A 15,902-nucleotide genomic window follows, 5' to 3' on the forward strand; every position below is an offset into this window, starting at 1 on the left:
CATCATTATCCAGAGTTGATCTAATATTCTTCAGGATATGTTCATTATGATGATGTGAGCTGTGTTTTCTTTGAGTCTCTGTCAGACTTGCTGCTCAGAATAAAGTCAAACAGACATTTAATGAACAAAGTTCAGCAGAAGCTTCAACAGACTCAGAAAGCAGCTGATGATCCAATGAAGACACTCTGAGCAAACTGGTTTCATCAAGATCACATTTTATTAATGATTCACAGAAAAATGCATCAAGCAGGATATGATTTAATGTAGAATAACACAATAACTTTCACATCATATTAATCACATCACAAAAGTTGAAAAAAAAGTTGTCTGACCTCAGACTCTCCAGTCTTCAGTGTGGACTCTCGAGAAAATTACACAGAAATGTCACTCCTGAAACCTGCCGCTTGTTGTAGTTCAGCAGAAGCTTTCTCAGATGGGTGGGTAAGCTAAGATTTTATTCATGATTCACAGAAAAATGCATAAAGCAGGATATGATTTAATGTAGAATAACACAAAATACTGCAATCACTCAAAAATAACTTGTGTCATCTGAAATATTAAACTAATCATTACAAGCTGTATGATTCAAATACACGTGAAGAAAATCTCATCAAACAGAAGCAAATGAGATTTCATGACTCCACTCAAAAACACAAACATCAGAAAGTTGGATTCACGTCCAACACAGCAGAATATTTCTACGTTCTGTAACATCGTCTGAACAAACGCATTCAAATGAGAAAATCAATCATGTTTAATAAGGTTTAAATGAACTGACTTCTTTAGATGCTACAGGAGACTTTGTGTTAGTTTGAGTTTCAATCAGACTTTGGATGAATGGTTTCAAACACGAGGAGGCATCGCTCCATCTAATTATCTCTACTTTTATCAGCCGCTCTGCTGTTTCTTTCCTCATCTGTAGTCTTTTGTCCTGCACATGTGAACTTGTTTTAAAGCTGATTAGAAACCTGCTTTCTCACATACGTGGCAGAGAAATCTGAATCAGGTTTCTCTGATCCCCTACTCCAAGTACTGAAAGCAGCTCTCTTCTTCTTGTTTCTTGGTTCCTGAAGTGCAGCTGAACACACTGATGTTGTGTTTTGATCTGCTGACTGAAGCTGAGAGCAGAAAAGAGGCTGAACTATGACAGGAAGTGATGTAAAAAAGAGTATTGATAAGAAGAAAAGCAACAGCTGCTGTTACTGTGAGACAGATTCTGACTCTGCTTTGACTGATGCGGATCAACAAATGATTCTCCTGTAATCTGAACAGTGAAGTGACGTCGATAATTAAACATTAAACTACAAGAACAAACAGCAACAGAGCCCGCTGTTTCTCACAATCACACATTTCACATTTAAAAGATGATTCAGTTATTTTCTGTTGTAGTTTTTACATCAACATTGTAATTAAAAGGATTATAATGAAATAATGTTTGTGATGTTTAAACATTTATATGAACAGTGTAGAGCTTGTTTACACAGCTGTCTGATGTTGTTCATCTACTTCATTGTATCTTTAACTGCTGTTAGTTTAGCAAACATGTACTGCAGCCCTGCTTTGGTTCCTTCATCCCTTCGACGTCTCATCTCCTCCAGCTTGTTGACCTTCTCTGTGTCTCCTCTCTCCTTCATCTTCTCAATCAGGACGTCCAAGTGGACATGAGTGGACAGCGAGTTAACATTCAGGGCGATCTGCTCCAGATTAAGACCATGTTGGTAGGCCTCATCCAGCCAGTCATTCATCTTTTTGTTAAATTGTTGCTCGTCTCTTTTAAGAGACAACAACAGATCATTGATATTCTGTTGCTTTGCTTTATATTTTTTTTCATACTTCTCTTTCACATCTTCAAGTGTCTTTTTAACTTTCTTGGTCTTGTTCACATACCTCCAGGTTTCTTTCACATGATCTGATGCAGGACATTTCATGTACATACATGATGTACAGCAACCATCGTTCATGACCTCACAATATGAGGGACTCCAGGCCCATGTGCATCCAGGAAAGTGACAGTTCTCTTCACAGACTTTACAGCAGGTAGCTCCTTCATAAAACCACAACCACCGATGACCATCGATAATTTCTTTATCTTTGTAGACTTCATCAACTTCTACAATGAACTCTTTGTCATTCTTCTTCATCTCTTGTTCATATTTCTTCAGAGCTTCTTGAGCTTCTAACCCTTCTTGAGATCTGAAGCCATGCAGTTAGAAACATTTTTGAAAAAGCCCGTAGGCAGAATATCAAGGCAGCAGGAGGAGGATTTCAGATGTTGTATAATGTTCTCCAGATTTTTATGGTTAATCAGATAGAATAGTGTCATACTGTTTGAACTGATTTTAAGTGGACACAGGGTCAACGATATGAAGATATCATATCATATGGTTCAGGTATTGGATCAACAACATGATGGTTTATAGAGACTTCATTTCTTGTTTGACTGTAAAGATTCTGATTCTTATGATGTTAAAAGAATAAATGTGTGTGATTGATGATAACGTTGATCAGCTTCTTCTTCCTCTTCTTCTTCTTCTTCTTCTTCTTCTTCTTCTTCTTCTTCTTCTTCTTCTTCTTCTTCTTCTGTGTTCCCTGTATTTTGACTTTTGATTGAGTTTAATTAGTCTGACCAGCAGCTGATTTCTGGTCGGCATGTTAGTTGTCCGCCAGTTATCGGTTGAATTTCTATGTAAAATAATTTAAAGTCCCATTCCATTTCTTCTTGTTCCATCAGCTGGATGTTGTTCTCTTCTCTGTGCAGAGTTTGTTTTACCTTCATCTGCTGAAAGTTTCTGAGTTCATTGAAAATCCAATTTTAAGGGGCGGGGCCTATGAGCAGGATGTGTGACATCACAAATAGTTTGGAGCCAATCGCGGTTCAGTATTCAACTGACACAGTGTGATGTGGAAACTTGAAGCCTCCAGTGAAGAAACACTGAGATGAACTTTACAGTGAAGGAGGAAACATCTGGTGTCCAGCAGGAAAACTTTAAAAACCAACAATATTTACAGATTCACAGATTCTGCATTTTGATGAAGAAGAAGAAGAAGAAGAAGAAGAAGAAGAAGAAGATGTAATTTGAAAGTATTTTATCCTCAAACATTTCTCTTTAATAATACTGGAGATTACAGAACAAAAGGTTCCAGTTCATTTTAATATATTCAACTCTATCATACAGAACACCATTAAATCAATGTTAGTGATTGAGTCGCTACATGTTTGAATAGATTGATTGAACATTTTATTAAACTGGGATCAGATCTAACAGGATGTAATTATTTCTGTGACTTCCTGTAGACCTGAGGAACGTTCAGTCTGAGAACAGTGAGCACTGCTTTGCTACGGTTTCTGGGTTGAACAACATGTTTCCTCAAAAAGGTGTGAAACAGGCTTTGAGGTACATTTTCTAGTGTGTCAGAGGTGTTGCCCAATCAGCAACGACATGTATATAAACCCCCTGTATTAAAAAGGCAACTTGGTAACACAACAGGGTGTTCAACGCACCATTGCTTCCTTTAAATAAATGTTTTCCTGTGTTTTGTCGGGCTGAACGCGCTCAGTGATGCTGCTGGAGACTGTCTGCAGCTCTTTGTCACTTCCTGCTGCTGCTGTCACATGATCTCGTCCACTTTCCAGGTGAGGTGCAGTTCATCTCAAACGAGCCAATGGAAACAGGAGCTGATATCAGGGACAGGTGAGCTCCCCTCTGCTGATTGGCTGAGAAGCTGCAGAGAAGGTAAATGTAAAGAATGCTGCTCTACCTGTTAACTCAAACAGCTTCTCCACACAAACAGGTAAGAACAACGACATGACTCAGAAAATCACAGATACAACTTTAACTACAATGTAAATAATACAAGTTGTTAATAAATAGTTATTATCTACTTCTATCAGATCAACACTGAGACTGAGTCCGATTCACAGAACTTATTACTTCGAGTACTAATGTGGAAAAGCTCAACTTTTAGCTGAAGTAAAATCACTGAAGAGCAGAGAGCAGCTGACCATCTGCTTTTCTCTTTAATGTCTTCTCAGAATCTTGCTGGTTAAAGTTGTTTCGTTGGACGGCAGCAAACTGTAAAACTTGTTCAACAGGCTCGAAAAGAAATTCAAGGATTCAGTTTGAGCTTCCTCACAGAAAATGTCCTCGGATGTACAAACAAGAAGAGGGAGCATGGATTATCCACCTAAGTTTTCTGATTTAATGAAGGACCTTTCCCAACATGCAGCTTCATTTATCAAACTGTATAACATCAGGGAACCCAGGATGAGGCAGACTGTAGATGAGCTTCAGAAGATCACTGCTGAAGTCAAAAAGATGCATGAGAATTCAGAGGAGGGCAGATTTGCAGGAGTTGTTGGCTTTGCTGGATTGGCGATACTTGCAGCTCTGTTTACTGCAGGCTGGAGTTTAGTAATAACTGCTGGAGAAGCTGTTGTACTAATACTTTATTTTGCAGCAGCAGCAGCAGCAGCTTGTTTTATTGCTGCAGCTGCTTGTGTTTGGTTAAATGTAAACCAACCATCAGAAGAAAGTGTAAAGAAAGTAGAGACGTTGTTGGATGAGCTGCTGCAGGTTGTTGTATCTCTGCAGAGTGAGCTGGAGGAAATAAAGAAAGTGAGTGAAGCTCTGCAGAGAGAAGCAGCTGCATCTGATGCAGAACATATTATCAGACTGGAAACACACTCAGAGAAACTGCTGGATGTTATCGCTCACATTAAAACCTCAGTGAGTGCAGACTGTGTTACAGACGCAGCTGATCAGTGTTAGAAGGTTGTTGATGGGTTTGAAAACATGAAGACACAACTGGAAGATTTCAGAGAAAAGCACTGAGAACATACAAACTGACCCACAGTGCAACTGAATGAAGAAGAAATGAGTCAGTTATAAAGTCCTCGTTCACTCTGCAGCATCAAGATTCTGTTTAATATCTTCAGCTCTCAGTCACATTTATGATATTAATGAAGAGAAACACATGGACTCATGTTTTATATGTGAAATCTGATATTTGACTCATAAAGTTGATGTGTTTATTGTGATGATGTGTGTCTGGGTTCAGTGTGACATGATGATCTAGAAAGACTTCTGCTGGATTTACACATTAACGTCACGTCTGCTGCTGATCTAAACCAAGAATCTGATCGACTCATTAACACTTATCAAACCCACATTCGTCTCAACTACAAGGACTCATGATGGTTATCCTGATATTGTTTCATTATGTAGGTTGTTTGTTTAGTCCATAGTGGCTGAAGATTATTCTTTGGAGAATCGTTTGCTTGTATAATCTGTATAAATGTTTGTATAATTGAGTTTTTGGTTGTTAGACTGACGCCTCTGACTACAGTCGCTGCAGCTGTTGGTAATCAGATGATTGATGATCTGTACTTCACACCTCTTCTGAACAAACACACATTTATCAACCTTGAGAGATTTCACCTCTCACTGTTGTATTTTTGTATTCATCACGTTAGTATAACTGTATGATTAAAAAACAATATTTTTAAATGTTTTATATTGGACTTGATTCCAGATGTTAGTGTATGTAAAGAAAAGATTAATAAAAGCAGATATGTGGTGAAGTTAATCTGTGATAACTTTGGTTATTCTTCTTACTAAATTATATCTTTGTACTATAAAATAGAACAAAGTGAAGAAGAGAGAAGGCAAAGTTGTAACTGATAGAACTGCAGATTAATATCTATAAGTGCTGCATGGAAAATGAATGATCTACACAGTGATGAGTCCAGGAGGAAGGTTGAAGTGGACTCTTCTAAGCTCTAATGTAGAGTCTAGTTTGACTTTATGTGAGTGTAGATTGAACTGTCGTCATCTGTCTGTACATCACACACATCAGTGAGTCCTAACATAAAGTCCTGAATATGTTTCTGTGTTGAAAGCTGTTGAAATGTGAGTCAGTCAGATAAAGTTCAGCTCACTGCAGGTGAACTGTTTCATTTTTATTATTTGATAGACACAATAAAGCAGTTTTTTTATATTTAGCAAAGATCTCTGGAATAAAATACAGTCAATGTGGAGTTTGAAATGTTTATTTCTCAAACACATCTGCAGTAAAAACATGGAACTATTAACAGTTTACAGAGAAGAAAGAAGCAAGATCTGTGAAATCAAAGCAGAAATCTTTTGGTTCTGAGTTTGTAAATGTTAATGAGTAATAAAAAGACTGTAACATTGAAAGATATCTACTTGATTTGACTCATTTGGACACTGAAGCTTCATATTAGCTTCAGATAAACTTTAAATACATTTTTGTCCTCCATCACTTCCATTGTAAGGTCATTATGAAGGGATCTTCTAATGGTCAGTATGAACAGGAGGAATGATTACAGCAAGAAAAACAGCTTTAATGTTCATTTGATGACTGACTGTTGGTTTATGACTCACTGGAAACATGGTGAACTCGTCCTGAATCCTCCAAGTCTGTCACCACTATGACAAACTGTAACCTTTCATGTCCTAATTGAATTGGTTGAAACCTTGAACTGAACAACGTGGAGCTGAAAATAAAGCTGAGAGATAAAGACTTACATTTATTCTATATTAACCCCTTAATGGGGTTAAATAACATAATGATATCTGTACAAACATTTTGGTTTATTGCTATAATATAAATCTGGAACAATATGTACTTTCACTGTGTGTGAAGCATTAATGCTTTTTATAATCAGCCTGCTGAATATGTGTCTAATATTTAACCCGTGTGGCATCCTGAGCTCTGCAAACAGACATTAAGATGACATTTATTGTTTAATCTCTGATCAACTCAGATTCCAGATCGACCTCTGCTGTGATGCAGACGACCCTCGTTTCCATGACGACACTGATGGAGCTGTTGTCGTGTGCAACTCAAAGACTGCTGGTCGCTGGGGTGATGAGAGAAGGGAAATACACAACAACACGGGGCCACAGACGTCGAGGTGAAGAGATGTGACTACAAGAAGTGAAGATGTGTGAACTTTGTGAAAGTGATGTAGAAGATTCGGCTACATTTTAAAAACTTCAAGGGTCCGTTTGCCCAAAATCACAGAGAATATATTTCCTCTCTTCCCTCTAGACAAGCTGATAGTTTGAGTTTAGTTTGGAGGTGTTTTGAGATAAATGTGTCAGAGGTTTGCTACTAAAGTAGAAAGACTTTTACTTTATAAGCATCTTTTCTGTTTTAGATTGTGTTGAAGCTGGATGGAGACGTGTTTGAAGTTTAGCTTCCTGATGGACAGGAAGTCCAGTTCCTGAACTGTGTTGACATGGACGTCATCAGATACATCAGAATCACAGGAGACCTCAAACATCTGCTGAGACTCATCTGCTCTCACACAGGCTGTGTTCATCAGTTTGGTTAAAGACTGTCAGTTATTGTCAGAAACATGAATCATAAAGAGATGTAGATGTTCAGACTGAAGTATTTCCTGCTGTGCAACACAAAATAAAATGTTTAAATTCAAATGATCTTCTTTTGTTGTTTTTGAAGCTTAATCCTGATTTAAAGACCAGCTCATTTTGATCCAACGTAAATATTAAAATGGTGATTAAAATAGTGCAGATTTTAACAATAGTTAGTAAAACAATAGTGATGATAATATGAGGTCAAAGTAACATGACGAGTCTGAAAAGTCACATTTATGTCTCTGATAAATATAAACTGATTTACTTTAAAATAGTTTTTGCTGAAAGTGAATAAAATATTTCTATCTGATGCAGAGAAGTTCAGTTTCAGTTCTTAAAAAGAAATTATTCAATTTAATCACTAAATAGTGAATAAATTAAAGAAAATTAAATAACAACCTGGATGTGGAAGCTTTGAGTGTTTCTCCAACAGCAGAAGGCTGTGTGTGTTTGTGCTGAACAAAAGTTTGACTGAAGCAGATCTCTTTATATAATTATGTTCTCAGTATAATAATTGTCTAATATTAATTGTATTTGAGCAGCGCAGTGATCAGTCTGACCCATCAGAGGAGGGAAGAGAACAGCTGTACAATCACATCTTATATCACAGCTACCTGTCATACTGTTAGTAGATAAACGCTTGAAAAAACTCAAACTTCCTTTATTCTACAACACACCAAATGTTTAATGAATAATATGATATTCATGCAGTTAAAGGTGATATTTCATGTTGTCAGATTTGTTGCTGGTTTTTGAGATGTGCAGCATCACATGATACAATAAAAAACACCTGAATGTGGAAAAATACACAAAAGCATAAACAGTCTGTGGTCTATAGCAGGTGTTAAATGAGTTAATACAGACTTTCATTTCAGTAACATTAATCTGGTCCTTCAGCAGATATGAAGTATTAGTTTTTATTATGAATCATTATGCTTGTTGATAACATACTTTTATTTTTGTTCTGTCACTGAATGATCAATTTAATAAATGATGAAATCTTTAGAAATATTAAAATAATTGACACAGTTTACATAAACTCTGGATGTTCAAAGAGCTAAAACAGAGCAGAAGTTCACTGAAAACTATAAAAACATTAATATACATATAATAACAGAATGGTTGAAAACAGATAAACATTACACAACTGAACACGTCAAATACTTTACAAACATAAATCATCTTCATTAATTATTCATTAATTATGTTTGATAAGTTCTGCAACATGACTCAACTTAAATGTTTTTATGTTGTAAGTTTCTGCAGATTTCTTTGACATGATTTTTTTTGACATTTTTGATTATTAAACAGATAAAAATAGTTTCTTACAACATGCGTCTCATCAAACATCACAAATCTTAACTTTAAACTTCATGTGTTCTGATTTAATTAAAATATCCTTTGACTCATCTTATACAACACAAAGTAGATACATCAATCCTCTTTCTTTGAAAAACAAACAAACAAACAAACAAACAGCATATTCTGTTCTGCTTTTATATTTATGGAAACTATCAGCATTTCCAGACTAACTGACTTTGTAGATGATAAATTAATGTTAATTAATGTTAAGTTTTTATGAAACACAAAATCCTTCAAATAGTTTTTGTTGTTTTGTTTTACGTGTTGATTTCAATCAGATGTTTGTTCAGCAGTCAGAAAGCTTCCTGTATGTATTAGTTCACTGACTGTTCACATTTATTACTCACATATAAATTCACCTGTCAATCATAACATCAACATAAACCTGAAAACACTGTTTTGTAGCACTTTGGTTGATCAAACAGAACAGTATCATATTTTCAGCAGAGTTGTAGTTGTGTTGTGTTGACTCACTGACACATTTCATCCAGACTTTTAATGGCTTCATCTTTAGAGCATCTCGTCCACTCGCTGGGAATTTCACCTCTGTCCTGGAATTTTAACTTATAGTGGTTTTCCAGCTGCTCCTGAAATCGACACACAAACCATTTCCAGTATGGCAGCTTAGACTCATCAGGGGTAATTCTCCAGTTAGCATATTCTGGACCAGCAGTTCGGTAAAGTTTAAAGGGAATGGACTCTTCTGAGTCAGGACGAGGGCGAAAACATCTATCACTTGCAACTTTTGTTGTGCAGAAATTGATGCTCATCTCCACTGTGTTTCTGTAGTGCCATCCTCTGATTGCACCTGATCGATGAAATGGCGTGCTGTGATCATCAGGAATGTGATTTTCCAGGGTGTTGGTACAAACAGCTGCACAGAACGGACACGTTACCCAGCAGCACTTACACAGCTGATCAATGAGGATTTGATCTGGCTTCAGTCTGAATTCCTTCATCTTATCCAATGAGAGGCTGCTCAGCTCTCTAATGATGGATGCAAGTCCTTTCTCTATCGCTTCTTTAAGAAAGTCAAAATGTTTTATGTCACTGAAGTTTTGAGAACTAATCCTGTCGAATGTTAGCTCATCTTCTAGCAAACTGGAAAATTCCTTCAGCCACATGTCAATGTCTCCTCTCTGAGTTTTGACTTTGTCTGTTGCAGTGAACAAAGCTCGCCTCACAAGTTTATTGATGTCTTCAACATTTTTCTTGAGTATCTTCAGTGCTTCATCTTTGTGTTCTGTGAAGATGTATTTCTCTACTTCCTCTTTTATAAAACTCTCTGTTTGGTTTCTTGGGTGATAAATGTAGTTTATGAAACCATCAAAGTCTTCTTTCTCTGCCAGTGACTTCAACACATGTTTCTCCAAGTCCAGCCTGTTCCCATTGAATGCTGGGAAACGGCACCTCATCTCTCCAGCGAGATCAATGGCGGTCTTGTTACAAACAGCTTCAACAGTAGAAATTTTCAGTTTTTCACAGATCAGTTCTCCAAGAACAACAGCAGAAGAGTTTCCTTTGAAGAAGCTTCTGAAAATGTTGTAATGTTGTATTTTCTTGCTTTCTAAATAAGCGAGTGCATCGTTGTTCTTCTGGAATGTCTTGTGGGACTCTGAAATCCAACTTCCTGCCTTGTCAAACATATACAGTAAGAGATCAACTATAAACTCCTTCTTAAGAGCATATTTCCTCTTTGATTCAAACTCTGTCACTTTCTCTCTGACATTCTTGGCCACTTCCTGCAGGTAAGTGGAACTGTAGCCTCTTGTAGCTACAGGTTTGCTCTTAATTAAATGAAGGGACTGTTGTTCAACATCTTCAATGAAGGATCTGATCAGGTTTTGTTCTTCACACGAAAGGGACTTACTCATGAAATGTAGCACTGTTTTCTGTACTTTAGATACCGATTTATGGCTCTTCTTTGGGGTCACATAATGATGATAATCTCCAATCTCTGATATCTTTTTGTATCTGCCGCAGGTTTTGGATTCATCTATAAGACTCTGTTCAAAACCAAGTTCTTGCAGGATCTCAAACTGGTCGTCTTCCAACTTGATGTCCTCAATAGGTTTTGTGTCTCCAGTTAACTCAGTAACCCAGCTGCTCCAAACACTGTTGAACTGCTTTTGAGGTTCCTTTTCATCTATGTCCTTGTCTTTTAACTGATGAGCGAGTTCTTTGCTCTTTTGTAGCAGCTTGTTCTCAAACTCTGTTTTCTTGTCATCCATCTTTTTACAAGCCTTCCTCTGTTGGATGATCTCATCCAGTTTTCTTTTAACTTCTCTCATCTGTTCATCATGAAACTCTTCGATTTTTTTTTTATATCGTCCTTGCCACTGAACCAACATTTGTTTGTCTTTGTCATCATCAAAGAACGTTTTCATCCCTTTTTTGATTTCTTCATATGTTTTGCTCATTTCTTTATGAAGATATCTGATCTCAACCTTGTCAAGTTTTCCATTTTCAATTCTGTTATGAAGCTGGTTCTCAATCGTCAACATGTTGCTCCTCAGGGTCCAGGTCCAGTTCCCATACTGGACTTCGAGTTTTCTGTACACTGAAATTTCCTGTGTGTTTTTGAAGCTGAACACAAAGTGTTCGTTCATCAGAGCATTCCACAGGTCCTTTATGTTGCTTCTGAACTTTGAGAGAGTCGTCCCAGCAGACTGTGATGCTTTTGAGAGGATGAAGTTCTTCAGCTCTTGGACGCTTTCACTATAACCTGGATTTGGAGGAGCCATGGGTGGACTTCCCTCCCACAGTTGGGCAAAGTATTTCACATCTTCCTTCACATCAAATGAAATAACATCACTGAAGCAGTCAGCATCACAAACCTCCTCTTCAGCAGCCAGTTTGGCCATCTGGTCCAGTTTTTCTTGCAGTCGTCTTTTTCCATCCATGTTTTTCTCTGCAGCTGAAATATCTGCAACATTCTGGTGAACAAACACACAACTTGGAGAAAGTTTAACTCTCTTCATCCTCATGAAAGCCTGAACAACAATCTGCAGGATATCTGACATATCAGCTGGATTCTCTCCATAGATGTTGATCAATGTCATGTTTCCCAGACCAACCACAAATGTTGCCAGTTCATTGTCGTGGTGAACAGTGGTGTTACCTGCCAACTCAAGAGCACGCAGTCCTTCAGTGTCCACAACTAGAACGTAGTCAAACTGAAAGTCTTTCTTCATCTCCTCTGACACTTTGACCAGCTGCATGAAGGCACCCCTGGTGCACCTGCCAGCACTGACTGCAAACTGTAACCCAAACATGGCATTCAGCATGGTTGATTTTCCACTGCTTTGTACACCCAGAACTGACAAAACAAAAACTCTCTGATCTCCCAGTTTCATGATGACTTCATCTAACAGACTAGAGATCCATGTTAAAGGCACATGACCTGCATCACCATCCATCAGCTCCATTGGATGTCCTGATATCATCAGCTCTGCAGCCAGCTCAGGATATTTACACCAGTCAGTCTTTCTTTGGTTCTGCAGAGATTTATGGGCTTCATAGATCTGTCCAATTTCTCTGAGGATGTGCTCTAATCCAAAAGTAGCTGACTGTAGTTTTGCTGATATTTCTTCAAGCTGAATTTTCTTCTTTATTAGCTGATCAGAGTTGTCATGTTTCTTCTTCAAATCCAAGACGTCAGACCATTTTTCGTCATACTTCTGGAGAATTAAAGACAGATCATCTGTGGAGAGAGCATCTAGCAAGATCTGAATCCATTTCAGGAAATATTTTCTCTCCTCTGATGGCAGAGACGAGAGGCTTTCAATGAACAGCTTGATCAGGTCACTACGGGAAGCAGCACATTGTTCTTGACGTATTCTCTTTAGTTCCTGTTGTTTTTTACATTTCTCCTTCTCAATGTTCCCTTTGAGGTGATACTGTTCCTTGTTTATTTTGCACCAGTCATGCCACAGTCGGCCTTGACAAGGCAGAAATTCATCTTTGATCTTTGAAACATCCTTCCCGTTAAGTACATTCACTATTTTCATTGCAGCAGATTTTCCTTTTTTGCAGACTGTGTCATCTTCATCCACTCTGATTCCAGAGACCTCAGCCATGGTTTCTAGCTGGAAGGATGAATGTGGTCCAGACAAAATGTTTCCAATGATTCGTTTCAGTTCTTCAGAAACATTCGACCAGCTTCTGTCTTTCAGACCCATTTTGTATTTTCCCTCTTTGGTCTTAACTGCACCACAGTCATTATCAACAATGAGACAAATGAGAGGTTTTGAAGACTTGAGAAGGTCTGAGATAACTGTAGTACTTCTGTCACCTCTCTCCGGAGTTGCTAACAGAACAACATTGACTGAAGATTTTTCCATCAGTATTTCACGCTGTTTGTCAATCACCAGAGCATCACCATGAAGATTACAGAAGGCAATGCAGTCAGTGAAGGCATCATTGGGTTTTCCAGCTGGGCAGTACCATGCTATCTCCGCCACACCGTCCATCAGATGGCGAGATTTGGTGCTTCCTGGGCAGTTTCTGTGGAAGAAGGTGCTGTGACGGTCGTTGATCAAAGTGTTGATCAGCTGAGATTTAGACACTGATAGTGAACCAAGACGGAAAAATGACACCATGGGCGTCGCAGCTTTGCAGATGGGCATACTCTTCATGGTGACAATGTTGGAATTACCTTTTGTTTGAGTTATCTTCCAGCTTTTTACTATTTGTCTGAATGTCCACAGAGGACACTCGATATCCATTGTGACGGGGTCGGGAACAAGCAAAGGTAAGGTGTACTGACACTGTGAGAGCTTTGTAATCATGATCTGCTTAAGGAAGCTGTCTGAGCAGTGAAATACTGACATTTGAACATCCATTGGATGCACATGAGACTGTTTTGTCTGATCAGAGTCAACACTGGTGCTAAAAAAATCATCTAAATCATCAAGCACCAGATCATGTGTCACCTCAGGACTGTCTTGTCTTACAGGAATGTATCTGGCTCTGTGGTCTAACATCATCAGCCTCTGAAGAAAAGTGTGAGCTAGATCTTTCTCAGATGTGTCATGATGATGTTTTACAGGTGGAACTATTTTAAGAAAGTCAGCTGGTGTTAACTTCTGTTCATATTTGTCTAGAAGATGAAGTCTGCTGAGCAGTGTTTCTGTTTGATGCTCCTTCCTGTTTCCCTCTTCAGAAATGTTCACTGACTGCTGTAAATAACAGATAAAAAACATTACTGTATGTAAAAACACATTAATATAATCGTATAGATATAAAATAAATAGTCCTTAAGATCTTGTGAATTATATTTTGAGCTTCTTACCTTCTCCTTGTTTCTGTCCATATCGGTACCTATAATACAATAGAGAGCTGCATTATTAGAGGAACACAGCAAAGTGTTGTGTTGTCGTCATTCTTCTCTGAGTGTTCAGTAGAACCAGCTTTATTCACTGGATCACACTGACAAAATGTGAATAATGTGATTTCATCCACATGGTTAAAGCATTTGAGATGAAGAATGTCTTATTCAGTGGTAACTGAGCTGCAAGATAAATGTACGACAATAATAATCCACATTGGTGTGTTTTGATAGTCAACTATTCTGTGAAACTGCAAGTGTGTGTGTGTGGATTGCATGTATATGTGTGTGTGTGTGTGTGTGTGTGTGGATTGCATGTATATGTGTGTGTGTAAGTGAGAGTGAGGTAGAGAGAGTGTGCATAGCCAGAGACTTTTACTCCAAATGTTGAGATATTTTGGCCAATAAACTCAACTTCTGTTGCAACATTTCAGTCTGTAATATTGTTTTAATAGAATATAATTTATTTTAATGTAATATTTTTTATTTAATATTTTTCACCAATCTTGTGAAGTAAAAAGTAAAATAATAAAATGGTTGGTTTTGGACTTTTTTTGTTTCAAGAGTACATTTATTATCTTGTGTGACCCTCAACACAGGCTTTGAGAATCTCAGGCCTAAATTATTACTACAACCACCACCATCACAACTACTACAACATATAATCATCATAATAATAATAATAATTATTATTATTATTATAATTATTTTATTATTATTGGGGAAAACTAACTGGGAAACCCTGGTCGATGGTCTCATACAAGGATTCAGAGTTCAAACAGGAAACAGAACAAGCATTTCTAGAAGCTACAACAGAAACTGCAGCAGGGAGCCAGTCTGAGCTAACAGCTGTGAAGTGACAGAAAGTCTGTATAAACGCTGTTTCTGAACTTGAGTGGAGGCTAAACAGCATTTACAAGACACCTGGATCATGTCTGAACATCCGAGAACAGACAGTGAACTTTGAGTTGAATAGTGAATGAAGTCGTCTACTGATAGCCTACATCTGAGGCGTTTAGGGAACATCAGTGAAGTGTAGCATCTACCAATAGTGTGCATGAGAGGTGTTTAGAGGACGAGCAATGTTCTCTCTAGGTATAGAGAAACCAGCTCATTCTGAACAGTAGTAGTAGTAGTAGCACTAGTGAACATAAAGCATGGTTCAACAATACAGTTGCCCGACTGCCCAGGGCAAGTAAAAGTAAGTCAGGCCAGTAAATCTAGCAACTCACTCGCCCGATTGGGCAAGTGGTAAAAAAACAACAACAATAAAACATGTTTCAATCATTTTTTGATAATCTTTGTATCATAAATTATGTTCTCGTTCTCTGGCACACAGCATAACCCTCTACTTGCACGCACCAGAGAATATCAGCACGCACAGGTGGCCAATCAAGAATAGAGTAGACTGGTAGTCTGATGTGTGACACAAACATCCCTCAGGATTATATGAACACTGTCAAACAGAAGAATCAGTGAAGCGTGTAATGTTTCACTGCCATAAATACTCTGCAGAATGAAAAACATTAAAGAGGGAAATCAGGAAGCTTAAAGAAATGAGTCTAAAAAATGTGTTTCAGTTCATCACTTTTCTTTTGAGGACCAGTAATACATTTTGTACATATTTGTTGATTATCTGCATAACATAAACTCACAAGCAAGAGCCTGTTTCTCCTCAACAAATCTACAGTTTGGATGCAGGAAAGTCAAAGAAAACGAGACTTGTGTGATCACATCATGTCCCAGTTTCATGTTTCTGCAGCTTACCGTGAGCTCCTGTGTTGGTGTTTGACAGTTTCTCCACTAGA

General features: G+C 37.8%; 1 protein-coding gene and 1 long non-coding RNA gene across 2 annotated transcripts in view; one reads left to right on the forward strand and one right to left on the reverse strand.

Moving 5' to 3' along the window:
- Window positions 1–3,697: 3,697 nt before the first annotated feature.
- LOC121885467 lies at window positions 3,698–7,466 on the forward strand. The gene is made up of 3 exons (XR_006092556.1): window positions 3,698–3,792; window positions 6,788–6,937; window positions 7,184–7,466. It is a non-coding gene; the product is annotated as an uncharacterized LOC121885467 (long non-coding RNA).
- A 649-nt stretch (window positions 7,467–8,115) lies between these two features.
- LOC121885432 (interferon-induced very large GTPase 1-like) overlaps window positions 8,116–15,902 on the reverse strand; it is a 21,766-nt gene continuing 13,979 nt past the window's right edge. Inside the window, exons 4-6 of the mRNA XM_042394897.1 lie at window positions 15,862–15,902; window positions 14,059–14,087; window positions 8,116–13,945 (exon numbers count right to left, since the gene is read on the reverse strand). The exon at window positions 15,862–15,902 is cut by the window's right edge and continues 246 nt beyond it. Of these exons, the coding sequence (XP_042250831.1) occupies window positions 9,236–13,945; window positions 14,059–14,087; window positions 15,862–15,902 (4,780 nt within the window). The 3' untranslated portion in view covers window positions 8,116–9,235. The remainder of the gene's footprint in view (window positions 13,946–14,058; window positions 14,088–15,861) is intronic.

Source organism: Thunnus maccoyii, chromosome 19 (genome assembly GCF_910596095.1).
Source record: "Thunnus maccoyii chromosome 19, fThuMac1.1, whole genome shotgun sequence".
NCBI classification, from domain to species: domain Eukaryota; kingdom Metazoa; phylum Chordata; class Actinopteri; order Scombriformes; family Scombridae; genus Thunnus; species Thunnus maccoyii.